General features: G+C 39.3%; 1 protein-coding gene across 5 annotated transcripts in view; it reads right to left on the reverse strand.

Annotated features, from left to right (window-relative positions):
- Positions 1 to 7,886: 7,886 nt before the first annotated feature.
- LOC112807193 (uncharacterized) overlaps positions 7,887 to 16,361 on the reverse strand; it is an 18,851-nt gene continuing 10,376 nt past the window's right edge. For 4 of the 5 annotated variants that reach the window (XM_025849936.2, XM_025849935.2, XM_025849937.2 and 1 more), the window contains exon 5: positions 7,887 to 10,263. In XM_025849936.2, coding sequence (XP_025705721.1) covers positions 8,399 to 10,263 — 1,865 coding nt within the window. In that variant the 3' untranslated portion in view covers positions 7,887 to 8,398. Of the gene's footprint in view, positions 10,264 to 15,013; positions 15,199 to 16,361 lie in introns of those variants that run through there. The other variant, XM_073886700.1, reaches the window with a different exon arrangement.

Consider the following 16,361-nt stretch of genomic DNA (forward strand, 5'->3'; position numbering starts at 1 on the left):
ACACTTCCCAGAATCCCGCGGCGGGGTGGGGGTGGGGGGACGTTTACAGACCCGCCTCACTGTAGCTGCGGGATGTGACTACTAGGACTCTGGACCACAACAGGTTCCCGACTGCCTGGGGCGGGAGATAGGCAGAAGCACCGCCCTCCCTATTACCCTTCACCAACTCAGGGACCGGAAAACAGACAAAGCCGCTCCCCTTTTGCGGAAATGCCTGACTACTCTAAGATCCTGGTTTTCACTTGCTGGAATCCCTAAGAAGGTCTGGGCAGACGTCTTGCTATTCTAGCACGTCGGCCGTAGAAGAGTGTAGATTCTGTTCATCGAAAGGCTGAGAAGCTGAGTACCACTTTAGATAAGCTCGAGGGGCTAAAACAACGTAAATCCGTTGCTTACCACAGAGGCGTCCTGGTAAACCCCAAAGAGCTTCACCATAGGACTAAGAGCAAAAGGAAACTGGGCCTTCTTTGGCAGGAATTAAAGGCAAATGTTAAAATTACCTCAGTCCCTGAAATTACGTGAAAATGAATTGCTGGCCTCTTCCAACCCTTGCAGAAGCAAGTGAAAATCCTTTGTAAAGGAAGATGTCAGTCATCATCCTGGGCCTCAAATTATTTCTATAATTGTAGAATTTGTGGTGTCAATATTACGCCAAGAGAACTTCGTTGGGGGGTGGAGCATTACTTGGCATAAAGAGGGTCATTTCATAATGATAAAATTTCCAAAGTACCAGAAAGTAAAAACTTCAGTTCATACTTTATAAAGCGAAAATTGACAGAACTACAAAGAGAAAGATTCCAACTCAGTTGGAACTGGAGGGTTTTTTTTTTTTTTAAGATTTTATTTATTTTAGAGAGAACGTGCATGAGCAGGGGAGGGGCGGAGGGAGAGGGAGAGAATCGCAAGCAGCCTCCCTGCTGAGTGAAGCCCCTTGCAGGGCTCCGTCTCATCACCCTGAGATCATGACCTGAGCCCAAATCAAGAGTCAGACACTTAACCAACTGAGCCACCCAGGTGCCCCAGAACTAGAGATTTTAACACACACATAGAAGGAAATGTTGAGCCTTAAATGCATGTATTAAAATAGAAGAGAAGCTGAAAATCCATCCTGAAAACATCAATCTCAGAAAGTGAATAAACAAATGGCAAAACTAAAGAAAGCAGATAGAAGAAAATAAGAGCAGGTTGATGAAATACAAACAAAATTAAGTGGATCTTCCCCTCCCACAAAAGGCCAAAAGATCACCCTGTGGATAAAGCAATAAAATTGATGAGAGTATGGTGAGAATGACTAAGAAAAAAAAACATATATGAAAAATATTATCAGGAATAAAAAAGAGAACATCACTAAATATTATGATACTGTGAACAACTTTATAAAAATGTATTTGTGAATTTAAATGAAATCAATATATTTCTAGAAAAACAAAAATCTAAACTTACATAATAAAATTAATACTTGATGAAATGACGGAAATTTCACTTTTGAAATTGGGAATGAGAACACAATGCTGATTATAACTACTTAAAGTTGTACTGGATCTTGTATCCAGCAAACTTGCCAAACTCTATAAATTTCCATGTTAATGCCACATTTATCTGGACTTTCTATACACCTAATCATGTTAATTGTAAGTAACAACAATTTTATTTTTTCTTTTCCAATTTGTACACCTTCTCTTTATTTTTCATTCTTTCTTGAACCGGCCAATATCACTTTATTTCCTCTAATATATTCTCAATTTTTGTCTTGAATATTTTAAAGCAAATCCCAGAGATGTACTTGCACAAGTAAAAACATTAGTATCTATCTCTTACTAATAAGAACATTTTTTTTAATTAGTCTCCACCTCCAACAGGTCTTGAACTCATGTTCCGCTACCTGAACCAGCCAGGTGCCCCTGATAACATTTTTAAAGCCTAAATATATTGTACAATTATACATTTAAGAAAAGTAAAAATATTTGTTTAATAACAATTTATGCCCAAATCCTGATAAAAATTTTTTCAATTGTGTTAAATGTCTACTTAATTTTATTGAATCCAGATATAAAAAAAGACCCATACATTTTATTTATTGGTTATCACTATTAAATAGTTCTAAAATAATACGCTTTTCTTTCTTTTTTTTTTTTTTTAGTATAAGACTGAATTCACGGAAAATCACATTATTTTCCCTACACTTGGACTACTTTGGATTTGGCTAATAGCCCCAGCAACATTGAAACCTATAACTCAATGGAACAATAATTAAAGGATTCTTTTGTCTTTTTTATGTTTTTGTGTTCCAAATTCTTCTAGAATATCATCCTCCAAGAGCCATGCCTGGCTTAATACAACATGGCACACAGACCAGATACAGAAGTTCTTCCCACTACAAGTAAACTGAAATCTTGAATGTAGTATGATAAAATATGACAACATAATTTAACATTTTATTTATTCATTCACCTTTTCCCCATGATATCCTCCATTCCCTTCTCTACCCCACAAGCAATCATTCTAATTTGTTTAGCATGTTACCTTTTCGGTGTGTTTTTGTGCAAAATGTGTGCAGTCTGTGCACATGTGTTGTTTTTTTTTAAAGATTTATTGATTTATTTGACAGAGAGAAATTGCACATGTGTTTTCAATTTACATAAATGATACTGTGTCATAAAATTCATTCTGGTGTTTTTCTCCATTCAGGTGTATGCTTTTAAGATTTATCCACCCATCTGATTTATTTTAGAGGACTCCATTTTCTGCACCCATAACATCTTTTTTTAAGTTTTTATTTAAATTCCAGTTAGTAAACATACAGTGTAATATTAGTTTCAGGTGTACAATTTAGTGATTTAGCACATCAGCACTTCAGTCCCGCATCGGTCTCCCTGCTCGGCAAGGAGTCTGCTTCACCCTCTGCGCTCCGCCCCCACCCCCCGACACACACAGCTCATGTGCACACTCAAAAAAAAATAAAATCGTTTTTTAAAAAAACACAAATATTTTATTAGGGCTAATATCTATGAGAGAAAATGAAAGGGAACCTGGGAAGGGGGCTGTCAGAACCATCAGATCATGGTACAAGTGTGACCCTGAGTGAAGGAATTTTGGAAGAAAGATTTGGTGATCATACTAGACTGCCTTGTAATTTTTTTTTGTTTGCACATTCATAGTTTTCATTAGTTTCAGGGGTAGAATTTAATGATTCATCAGTTGCATATAACACCCAGTGCTCATTACATCAAGTGCCCTCCTTAATGCCCATCATCCAGTTACCCCATCACCCCACCCAACTCCCTTCCAGCAACACTCAGTTTGTTCCCTAGATTTAAGAGTCTCTTATGGTTTGTCTCCCTCTCTGATTTCATCTCATTTTATTTTTCTTTCCCTTCCCCTATGTTCATCTGTTTTGTTTCTTAAATTCCACATATGAGTGAAATCATATGGTATTTGTCTTTCTCTGACTAACTTATTTCACTTAGCATAATACCCTCTAGTTCCATCCACGTGGTTGTAAATGGCAAGATTTCATTCTTTTTGATGGCTGAGTAATATTCCACACACACACACACGTGTGTGTATATATATATATACCACCTCTTCTTTATTCATTCATCTGTCAACAGCTCTTTCCATAGTTTGGTTATTGTGGACGTTGCTGCTATAAATATTGGGAGACTGCCTTGTAACCTAAGTAAAGTTCTTCAAAGCTGTCAGGGAGTCCCTGAAAAAAAGTCATTGGATAGCCAGAAGTCCCAGCCTCCAAGAATGGCCCATCTTAGGATTTTTATTGTGTTGACTGGGAGCAATCATGGTAAGACACCTCCATGCAAATGTGGTGGTGGATTTTAGCACACAGCAGTGGGAGCCTTTCATCAATTATGCTCCCTGCAGTCAGGTAATTGTGAAGCAGGAAACTGTCTTGTCAATTTGGGTTTATCTGATATTCCCTCATGATTAGATTTGATTGTGTATTTTTTTTTTGGCAGTAATAATAGTGAAGCAACATCATATCAGGGGACTTAAAATGTTGGTTTGTTCTATTATCAATGATATGAACATCTTGGCTAAGAGATTATTCACCAGATTTCTCCATGATATACTTACTCTATTTCCTTTTATAATTAATAATACTTTATGGAGAGAAATTTTCAGCTGTGTAGTATCCATCCTGTTTCTCAGTAACTTTAAACCAATAAGCCATACCTGCTGTCTTATGGGTTGAGGATGACAAATCATTTTTTTTCATCTACTGAGTTTTCTGTTACAAATTCCCTGATAACCTATTATGGTATCTTATGACAGCAAAATGACAAAAACCAAACCAAACCAAAATGAAGGCACTGGTTTCTGACATCATGTGTGCAGAAAAGTTTAACATAGAGCTGAGAGTGCTACCTGTAAAGAGGCCTTCTTGCTAGCCTGGCTCTTGATCAGTATCTGCGTACTTGGATTGCGCCGGAGGATTCCTAACATTCCCTAAGAGTATCTCACATTGCCTAAACTCTTTGTGCAACATGGTTTATGTTGAATATCTATTTTCCTTCTGAGAGTCTTTAATTTTGGTACATGCCAGGCAGAGAATGCCTAAGTGACCAGCCCCCAGTAAAAAAATCTAAGGCACCAAGTCTCTGATGCATCTCTCTAGTGACAGTTACACGTTATCACAATTTAGTGCTCAAGGAACTTAGTACATTGTGATTCCATAAAGAGCGAACTCTTGGAAGCTAAAACCTGATTTCCTCCAGACTTCATCCTTTGTACCTTCCCTCTTTTCTCATTTTACTTTTATCCTTTCAGTGTAAAAAATCAGTTGTGAGTACTCCTAGTGTCTTGTGAGTATTCATAGAGAATGAAAGAACATGGAAGTAGCCTTAGGAACCCCCAACATACCACACCAATTGATACAACACAAGCCTTAGTGAATACCTACTAACATCCTATGAATATGTGGTCCAGAAAATCAATTGTGGGAACCTGTCTCAACTAGATATAATTTGGTGAGTTTAAAGCTCTTTAATTAACTACAATGAAAAATCACCATTGTGTCTGACTGTGGACTGGCATCCAAACCTGCTCTCCATCTTTATTGGTTCCATATCCACAGGGTCAACTGCTATTATTTTTTCTTTCTTCATGCACACCTTTTCAAAAAGGAATCTTTTTTTTTTTAATGCCTCCATGATGTATGTATACTCATTTTGCTTCTAGCTCCAGGATTTGCCCTCTCGCTGTTATGGATTTATACTTCAAGCACAGCATGCATTAATTACAAAGATACAATTGTTAAAACTCAACTTCTCTGTATGTAAAACAATCAGAGAAGTTCTTGGCTTTGAAATTGGCTTCCAGAACCCATTCCTTAATTTTGATCTTATACGCCATATGACAATATAGAACACTCATAATGGCTTAACGTCAAGGGACAATTATTTGGTACTTTGATAAATTCTATTACAGTAATTTACTGCTTTGGTAATATTCCATATTCAATGAAAAACTAAAACATAACTTAAATGGAAAAATATCAGGGGTGGAGGAGAGAGGAATTTAAAAATGGGAAAAGACCACAAAATGCTCCTTGCCAAGGAAAAGCACTATGGAAGAGCATCCCTTTATGTTATCTTATACACGTACACATATACACGTGCATGCACACAGAAACACACAAGGATCTATGGTGGATTATGCTATGAAGGCTACAATCTGATTTTTCAAAGCCCATACTATGTATTTCTCTCATTACAGATATCTGCCATAATCTTAATGGCTTCAATATAGGAATATACCAAAACTCAAATTCCTACGTATGTGCACTTATCCCATTTATAAAAACTCAGTGACATCAATACAGTGCTCATCTTTTTAGTATTTTAATCTCATAATCTTAACTTCCAAATATGATTCCCAGATCAAAGAATGTACAATCTATATTGACATATACTCCTTTCCCAGAACCATGCTTCAGTGCTGCCAATAGGGAAAAGCATATAAATATCAATCTCACCTCAGAAATACATCTGATAAAATTATCAAATTCTCACAAACTTGGGGCATATTCCTTTCATGGGTGTGGGGAATAAAGTATAGACTCTATGTGAGAAGTTCTGATAAAAGAAATACTACAGTAATTAGAAGGCAAACATTACGAGTTGGGATGGAAATGCAATTAGAAATCACCAATTCAAGGTTGATTAAATTGATATTGGTTAACTACTGGTGACACTTTCAAAGTGTTATAGTAAATACCTGCCTTAACATCGATAGATAAAAAAAGATTAGTTGTGTGAAATGCAGTTAAGTCCTTGCTAAGTTAAAAAAAAAAACTTTTTCAGTCTGTACTGTCAGAAAAATTACAAAAGACAGTTCAATGTATACAATCCTTGGAAAAACTGGACAGGGGCCAGATAAGAACCCAAATTGAGAACAGAGGCTGTGGGAGGAAAGGAACCAATTGTAATACAGTAATAACATTAATGTGTGGATTGTAGTATCAGGTGATTTTCTACATTTCAACAAATGTCCATTTCCCTGAATTAATTTTATTTTGCAGGTTTCCTCCTCTGGACACAATTTTCCTGTTTATTTAACATCACGTAGTAAGCACACCTACAAGTGCTAGTCAATGTTAAGGTTGTGTAGATTTTTTTTAAACTTTTATTTAAATTCCAGTTAGTGAACATACAGTGTATTAGTTTCAGGTGTACAATATAGTAATTCAACAATCCCATATATCACCCAGCGCTCATCCGAAGTGCACTCCTTAATCCCCATTACCTGTGTAACCCATCCCCCCAACCACCTCCCCTCTGGTAACCATCAGTTTGTTCTCTATATTTAAGAGTCTGTTTCTTGGTTTGCCTCTCTTTTTCTCCCTTTGTTCATTTGTTTTGTTTCTTAAATTCCACATGAGTGAAATCATATGGTATCTGTCTTTGACTTATTTCACTCAGCATAACAATCTCTGGCTCCACCTATGTTGTTGTAAATGGCAAGATTTTTCTTTTCTATGCCTGAATAATATTCCATTGTATACATACACATCTTCTTTATCCATTCATCAACTGATGGAAACAGGCTATTTCCGTGGTTTCGCTATTGTAAGTAATGCTGCTATAAACACTAGGGTGCATGTATCCCTTTGTATTAGTATTTTTGTATTCTTTGGGCAAATACCTAGTAGTACAATTGCTAGATCCTAGGGTATTCTATTTTTAACTTTCTGAGGAACCTCCATACTGTTTTCCACAGTAGCTGCACCAGTTTACGTTACCATCAACAGTGCAGGAGGGTTCCCCTTTCTCCACATCTTGCCAAAACCTGTTGTTTCTTGTCTTGTTGATTTTAGCCATTCTGACAGGAATGAGGTGCTAACTCATTGTAATTTTGATTTGCATTTCCCTGACAATAAGTGATGTTGAGCATCTTTTCATGTGTTTCTTGCCACCTGGATTTCTTCTGGGAGAAATATCTATTTAAGTCTTGTGCCTATTTTTTAATTGGATTATTCACTTTTTGGGTGTTGAGTTTTAAGTTCTTTATATATTTTGGACATTACCTCCTTATCGAATATGTCATTGGCAAATACCTTCTCCCATTCAGTAGGCTGCCTTTTAGTTTTGTTTCCTTTGCTATACAGAAGCTTTTTATTTTGATGTAGTCCCAATAATTTATTTTTGCTTTTGTTTCTCTTGCCTCAGAAGACTGATCTAGAAACAAGTTGCTACAGCTGATGTCAGAGAAATTACTCCCTGTGCTTTCTTCAAGGACTTTTATGGTCTCAGGTCTCACACTTAGGTCTTTCATCCATTTTGAATTTATTTTTGTGTATGGTGTAAGAAAGTAGTCCAATTTCATTCTTTTGCATGTGGCTGTCCAGTTTTTCCAACACCATTTGTTGAAAAAAAAAAACACCTCTTTTTCCCATTGGATAGTCTTCCCTGCTTTGTTGTAGATTAACTGGCCACATAATTATGGGTTCATTTCTGGGTTTTCTATTCTGTTTTATTGACCTATGTGTCTTGTTTTTGTGCCAGTACCATACAATTTTGTTTACTACAGTTTTGTAATATAACTTGAAGTCCAGAATTATGATGCCTCCAGCTTTGAGGGCTGTATAGATTTAGCAGCAAAGTCCCAGCCCTCATGGAGCTTACATTCTAGTGGGTATCAATTCTAGTATACCCATCATTATACTTGTGTTAAAGGCCAGACCAAACTCTTTTCCTAAGTACTACTACCTCCTAAGTGATTCTGAACAAAGACTTACCACATCACTTACAAGGTTTCTCAACTGTGTGATCTTGTGAAAACTGAGCTATGTTCAATTATTGCTTAAATACCAACTAACACAAGTATTTTCTCTCTTATGAGACTCAATGATGATAAGAATTCAGGGTTTTATTAATAAGCATCATTTTGGAGAACTTCTCTCTGATGATTCTTTGATGTTCTTACCACTCTTCTTACTTTCATAAAATGTATTGCCACCATGAGTTTTGCGGTGATGTGAAAGTTTTGATCGCCAACGGAAGCTCTGACCACACGTCTCACACTTGTAAGGTGTCTCCCCTGTGTGAACCCGCTGATGAGACTGCAGCTGCGAAGAGTGGCGGAAGACCTTGCCACACACATCACATTTGTACGGTTTCTCTTCACTGTGCACACTCTGATGAACCTTCAGACTTGAGGCCTGACTGAAGTGCTTACCACACTCCCCACACTTGTAGGGTTTCTCTCCTGTGTGGACCCTCTGATGCATGTCAAGATTCAAGCTCCATTTGAAGCCCTTCCCACACTCCTCACATTTGTATGGCTTTTCTCCCGTGTGGACTTTCTGATGGGCTTGAAGGTGTGAACTGCGACCAAAACTCTTCCCACACTCCTCACATTTGAATGGTTTCTCTCCACTATGGATTCTCTGATGGGCCAGAAGATTTGCGGCCTGCCTGAATACTTTGCCACATTCCTCACAATTAAATGGTTTCTCTCCTGTGTGGATTCTACAATGAATTTTGAGATCTGCTCTACGATTGAATCCCTTCCCACACTCTTCACATTTGTGTGGTTTCTCACCAGTATGGATCAGCTGGTGAATCTGAAGTCGGGAACTCTGATTGAAGCCCTGCCCGCACTCCTCACACTTGTAAGGTTTCTCTATGCTGTGGGTCTTCAGATGGGACTGAAGATATGCTCTCTGACTGAAGTCCTTCCCACATACCTCACATTTATAGGGTCTCTCTCCCGTGTGGACTACCAGATGAACTTGATAACGGGTTTTTGTACCAAAGTTCTTCCCACACTCATCGCATTTGTATGGCTTCTCTCCTGTGTGGACTCTCTGATGTGCCTGAAGATTTGAACTCATAGTAAAGCCTTTACCACACACTTTGCATACATATGGTTTCTCTCCAGTATGGATTCTCTGATGGGCCCGAAAATGTGAAGGCTGAATGAAGCCCTTCCCACACTCCTCACATTTATAAGGTTTCTCTCGTGTGTGGCCCTTCTGATGGATATGAAGATTTGAGCTACAAAAGAAACACTTCCCGCACTCCTCACATTTGTACAGTTTTTCTCCTGTGTGGACCATACAATGACTATTAAGTGATGATCTACGTCGGAAACTCTTGCCACATTTATCACATTTGAAGGGTTTCTCCCCAGTGTGGATTCTCTGATGTTCCTGAAGATGTGAAGCATGAATGAACGCCCTTCCACACTGCTCACAATTATAAGGTTTCTCTTCCATGTGCAATTTATAATGAACATTAAGTGCTGATCTACGACAAAAGCCATTCCCACACTTCTCACATTTGAATGGCTTCTCCACAGTGTGAACTTTCTGATGAGTTTGCAGACATGAGCTCTGGCTGAATTCCTTACCACACTCATCACACTTGTAGCGTTTCTCTCCCAGATGAACTCTCTGATGAATATGAAGTGCTGAGCTGTAACAGAAGCTTTTTCCACACTCACGACATGTATGAGACTTCACTCCTGAGTGTGTTTGTTGATGAAGATCAAGGCTGGAGACATCACTGAAATATTTCTTAAATTCACTAGACTGATCAGGTTTCTGGCCTGTGTGAGTTACAGACTGTCCTGCTCCAACCTGTCCAGGTGAATCACCTTGTGTGGGGAGCTGAGAACTCTTTATCATGGAGCCCTGACACCTGGTTAAGTCACTTGCAATCTGTTGCCAGATCCGCCAGCAGGAAAGCTCTTCAGGTGGTTCTGCTTCTATAATAGTCTTCATCTTACTTTGGATCTTTCCTCCTGTAAAGACAGAATGCAGAGATGTGGACAACTGAAGACTTTGTTCAGTGTTCTCAAGGTTTCACATTTAGGAGACAGCATGAGACTTTAATGAATCCAGAGAATATTGGGTAAGTCTTTTCCATTGTGTATCTTATTCTCTGGTTTACACATGTGTGGAATCCAAGAGGGGGTCCAGTGGGCTCCTATCCACTATGCAAGTACACACCAAGTCTCCTTTTTTTTTTTAAGATTTTATTTATTTATTAGAGAGAGAGAGAACAAACGGGGAGGAAGGGCAGAGGCAGAGGGAGAAGCAGGCTCCCTGTTGAGCAGGGAGCCCGATGCAGGATTGAGCCCTGAACCGAAGGCAACCACTTAACTGACTGAGCCACCCACGCACCCCCCACACCAAGTCTCCTAAGAGAGGTACAAGTTAAATGCCAAAGACTTAATTCAAAAATTGATAATATAATTCAAATGTTAACCTATGGCCATTTCCACTGAATTTGGAAGTCAGTGTAGAATTTGAATAGCAAATTATATAGTTAATAAATTATGGAGACAGAAACGTTATATAAGTCCACAATAGCCAAACTGTGGAAAGAGCCAACATGTCCATCGACAGATGAATGGACAAAGAAGCTGTGGTATATATACACAATGGAATATTATGCAGCCATCAAAAGGAATGAGATCTTGCCATTTGCAACAACGTGGATGGAACTGGAGGGTGTTATGCTGAGTGAAATAAGTCAATCAGAGAAAGACATGTATCATATGACCTCACTGATATGAGGAATTCTTAATCTCAGGAAACAAACTGAGTGTTGCTGAGTGGTGGGGGGTGGGAGGGATGGGGTGGCTGGGTGATAGACATTGGGTACGGTATGTGCTATGGTGAGCGCTGTGAATTGTGCAAGACGGTTGAATCACAGATCTGTACTTCTGAAACAAATAATGCAAGATATGTTAAGAAAAAAGAAAAAGAAGATAGCAGGAGGGGAAGAATGAAGGGGAGTAAGTTGGAGGGGGAGACAAACCATGAGAGATGATGGACTCTGAAAAACAAACTGAGGGTTCTAGAGGGGAGGGGGGGTGGGGGGATGGGTTAGCCTGGTGATGGGTATTAAGGAGGGCACGTTCTGCGTGGAGCACTGGGTGTAATGCACAAACAATGAATCATGGAACACTACATCAAGAACTAATGATGTAATGTATGGTGATTAACATAACAATAAATTTTTAAAAATAAAAATATATATATATAAAAAAAGAAACATTATATAATAAAATATGAATTGACTAGAACTTCAAGAAAAGCAATAACATAATCAAATTTTGGGTTCATGTTATATATCCTAATATCCAATACCCTGAAATATTTATATTTATATATTCAAAGTATTCCTGGAAATTCTGCACGTTTACCTAATCTTATCTTTGTTTTGACAGACATTAAATGAGTTGGCTACTATTACAAATTTTTGACCACTTCTAATAATTTAAGTTCAGAAATGTGTTTTCTAAATTATCTCATTGGTATTCCCAAGTCTCTATATTTATAAATAGGTTATCTGAACATTTGGAGATTATTTTTTCAATAAACTTTTCAATTAGCTTAAGAAGTACTTTTCTTAAAACTGAACAATAAGAAAAAAAAGAACCCGGTTTAAAAATGAACCAAAGACCTTAACATATACCCTACTGAAGAAAATATACAAAGGGCCAATAAGTGTATGAAAAGATGCTCCACATCTTACGTAATCAGGGAAATGCAAATCCAAACACCGAGATACCCTACACACATACTAGAATGGCCAAAATCCAGAACACCAACACCATCAAATGCTGCCAAGATGTGGAGCAACCAGAAATGTCATTCATTGCTGGTGGGAATGCAAAATGGTACAGCCACTTTTGAAGAGTTTGGCAGTTTCTTCCTTTCTTCCTTTTTTTAAGATTTTATTTATTTGAGAGAGAGTGAACACAAGCAGGGGGAGGGGCAGAGGGAGAAGCAGACTCCCTGCTGAGCAGGGAGCCCAATGCAGGGCTCGATCCCAGGACTCCAAGATCACAGCCTGAGCCGAAGGCAGACACTTAACCAACTGAGCCACCCAAGTACCCCAGGTTTGGTGGTTTCTTACAAAACTAAACATACTCTTACCATACCTTCCTGCTATTGTACAATCTGGTATTAACCAAAAGGAGTTGAAATTTTAAGCCCACACAAAAAACTATACACAGATTTTTATAGCAGGTTTATTCAAAAGGACAAAACTTGGAAGGAACCAAGGTGTCCTCCAGGAGGTGAACAGATACATATTAACTGTGGTACATCCACACAATGGGACATTATTTGGTGCTAAAAAGAAGTGAGATATTAAGGCATGAAAAGATATGGAGAAAATGTAATGCATATTACTAAGTGAGAGAAGCCACACTGAAAAGTACAATTCCAACTGTACAACATTCTTGAAAAGGCTAAAGTATGGATGGAGTAAAAAGATCAGTTGTTGCCAAGGGTTAGAGGGGAGGGATGAAGAGGTGGAGAACAGGATTTTTAGGGAAGTGTAACTACTCTATGTGATATAATAATAGTGTGTACATGGCTTTATCCATTTGTCCAAGTCCATAAAATGTACACCACCAAGAATGAACCCTAATGTAGAGTACAGACTCAGTGATAACAACGTGTCAATACAGGTTCATCAATTTTATCTGGCAGGGGATATTGATGTAAGATGCTGTGGGTACATGGGGACAGGTTTATATGGGAGATCTCTGTCCCTTTTTTGCTATGAACCTAAAACTGCTCTAAAAAAAATAGTCTTTGAAAGCACTACTGAAAAAAATGTTTACAAAAGAAAAATTTGGGCCCCTTGGGTGGCTCAGTCGGTTAAGCATCTGCCTTCAGCTCAGGTCATGATCCCAGGGTCCCGGGATCGAGCCCCACATCTGGCTCCCTGCATGGTGGGGAGCCTGCTTCTCCCTTTGCCTGCCGCTCCCCCTGCTTGTGCTCTCTCGAGCTCTCTCTCCCCACCCCATCAAATAAATAAAATCTTTAAAAAAGAGAAAAATTCACTCCCCTACCTGTATGAACAGTCAATTAAAAGCTGCCCCCTCTTTCAATCCAGCAGACATGTGGTAAACAGCCTCTATATAACTACATAAGCCTTGCATCACTTTATTGGAAAGTTACTTCAGTGTCGAGGTATCTTGAATGTCTAGAATGACTTGTGGGTTTGGGAGCAAATACCCAAAGCACATGGACTAAAATAAGCATAAAGCAAAGAGTGGAACTTAAGTTTCTACAGGCAAGTTTCCTTCATGAGGACAAAAGGGAAATAAAGTTGAACAGAAAATATACATGGCTCTAAAACCTGACAGAAATTCAGATCTCTAGGAAAAATGTGAAAACAACAGAAATGGAGCCTGGGAGAAGGAAAAGGTACGGTTACAGTATGAGCTCTGAAAGCCAATCCTAGAGTGGGCGTTCAATCCTGCCAGGAACTCTTCCCAGACAGATGCATGGATGGTTCCTAATGATTTTTAGGTCTCTGCTCAAAGTGAGCCCAGAAACAAGCCCCTTTACCGCCCAGTGTAAAATAATCAATCCTGTCCTCACCCAGTTCACCTCCGGTGACTCCTATCCCTCCTTTTTTATGTTCCATGCAGCATCCTGCACCATGTAACACGCTAAGTGATCTGTTGTTCACCATGTCTTTTCCACCATGATGCAGCATCAAGGAGGGAAACATGTTACACTTTTTGGGCTGAACACATTTTACACTTTCCTACTTTATAACCAATGTCCAGAATCATGTCTGGAACATGGTGCATAGTCAACAAATGCATGATGAATGAATAAATGAATCCCAGTTTGACTATTTTGGTGAGAGTTTAAGCCAAGTCTTAGAAGGAAAACATCTTTTCCAAGTAAGTTATTTGAAACAGAAAAGGGACAGAACACTGTGGTTTTGCTGGGAAGCTGAAAAGCTGTATAGGGGACATCAAGAACCAGAGGTACATGACGCAGGATACTAATAAGAAAATCAAAGGTGGGGGCGCCTGGGTGGCTCAGTCGGTTTGGCATCTGCTTTCGGCTCAGGTCATGATCTCAGGGTCCTGGGATTGGCCCCACGTCGGGCTCTCTGCTCAGCGGGGGTCTGCTTCTCCCTCTCTGTGCTCTCTCTCTCGCTCTCTCTCAAGTAAAAAAAAATAAAAGAGAAAATCAAAGGTGGCAAGAATCCCTGGGATGAAAAGAAAGAAGGGCCTATTGCTGGTTCCTTCTGAAGCTTTAGGACTGTCTGTCTGATAAGAGTGTAGAAACACAGTACATATACAAATGTGTGGATAAAATAGCCCATCACAACAATTTTTCAAATTAAAAAGCTCTAATACTCCAGTGAGCTGGAAATATTTAAAAGCGTGTAATAAGCTTTCAGAAAAAAGAACCAGGACAGAAACTATCAAAGCACCACAGCCAACAGGACAGGGGTCATTACATAAAATGCCTATGAAAGTCACAGATGTGAACTCACACGTGAAATGTTTGTTCTGATTACAATGAAAGATCCATTTCTTACTATGGCTCATGCTCAAAAAAACTTGAAAACTTTGGTTCTAGAAGTTCCCCAGTTCTTAATTAAACAAATTGTTCAAACGGAAAGATAAGTTGCAAGAACAGAATCTTGGAAAAATATTACGTAGGTGAGTATGTACTTTTTTGGTAGGTAATGTAGTTCATGGTTATATTTAACAAACTGACCCTTGGAAAGAGTAGTTGTGTGGGGTGCCTGGCTGGTTCAGGCAGTTGAGCAGTCGGTTCTTGGTTTCGGTTCAGGTCACGATCTTAGGGTTGTGAGATCGAGCCCCGCGTCAGGTTCCGTGCTTGGCAGGGAGTCTGCTTGAGGATTCTGTCTCTCTCCCTCTGCCCCTCCCAACACCTGCACACATGCTCTCTCTCTCAAATAAATAAATCTAAACAAAACAAAACAAAAAGAGTAGCTGTGTGAGGGGAACAGGAAATACCTCTGAGGATGTGACAGTAAGTTTCCTGATTCTCTCTAGGTTAGAATGTTCACTAGTTGAAAAACACCCAATCTTCATTAAAAATCAAGGGAAAACTGTATGACATCTATATTCTTTAACATTTGTTTAATGGCTAAATTTGTAGAAAAAGCACGATATATTTTTGAACCAGATATACAGGCAGCATTCACGTATGTGTCTCCTATTACTCTCACTTTAAATCTTCCCCCTCAAGGACAAGGAAGGGGAAACCAGGGGGCAGTAACGTGGGTGGGGGCTTTGAAAGAGGCAAATGGGCTGCAGATGGCAAATCTTCAAGAGGAAGGCAGCTTACAACCTGGCTGACACTGACACTATAGGAAACAGATCTTTTTCCCTCTGTTGGGGGATCTGAGAATCAGAATCAGAATTCTCGTCCCAAAAGTATTCTTCCCAGAAATGAAAATGCCCCCTAATGGAAGATTCCAGGAAGGCCACAGGCAAAGGGTGTTACTCAGTATGGTTACAACCACAATGCTTCTAAGTTTCTCTGGGACACGGGTCAAGTGCACAGACCAACACACATTCATGCCAAGGGCACCCCCAAGAAAGTGAGTGAAATAGAAAGTAACTGGATAGGCATTAATCACAAGACAAACAATGTCCTGCAACATCCTTCATTCACTCTGGTTTGCACATGACCTACAGCTATCTCCCCGACCCATGGAGACACAGGGGTCTCCCATCCATTGACACATTCACCAAATCAACACATATTTCCAGACACCTGCCACATACCTGATGATTCTAGGCACTGAGGACAGAGCAATGAACAAAAGAGACACAGTCCCTCACTTGTGGGGATCACACTCCAGGGGAGACAGAGAAGAGATGACCAAACAAACGAAAACACATGAGGCACAATATAAGGAGGAATAAGGAGAGTAAAGGGAGGATGATGTTTTACGTAAGTTGGTCAGAAAAGGCCTCTCTTGTGCTATTGAAACTGAGCACAGACAGGAAGGATGGATGGATGGATGGATGGATGGAAGGAAGGAAGAAGGAAGGAAGGAAGGAAGGAAGGAAGGAAGGAAGGAAGGAAGGAA

Source organism: Callorhinus ursinus, unplaced genomic scaffold (genome assembly GCF_003265705.2).
Source record: "Callorhinus ursinus isolate GAN/ISIS: 27379988/994484 unplaced genomic scaffold, GSC_fseal_2.0 scaffold71, whole genome shotgun sequence".
NCBI lineage: Eukaryota > Metazoa > Chordata > Mammalia > Carnivora > Otariidae > Callorhinus > Callorhinus ursinus.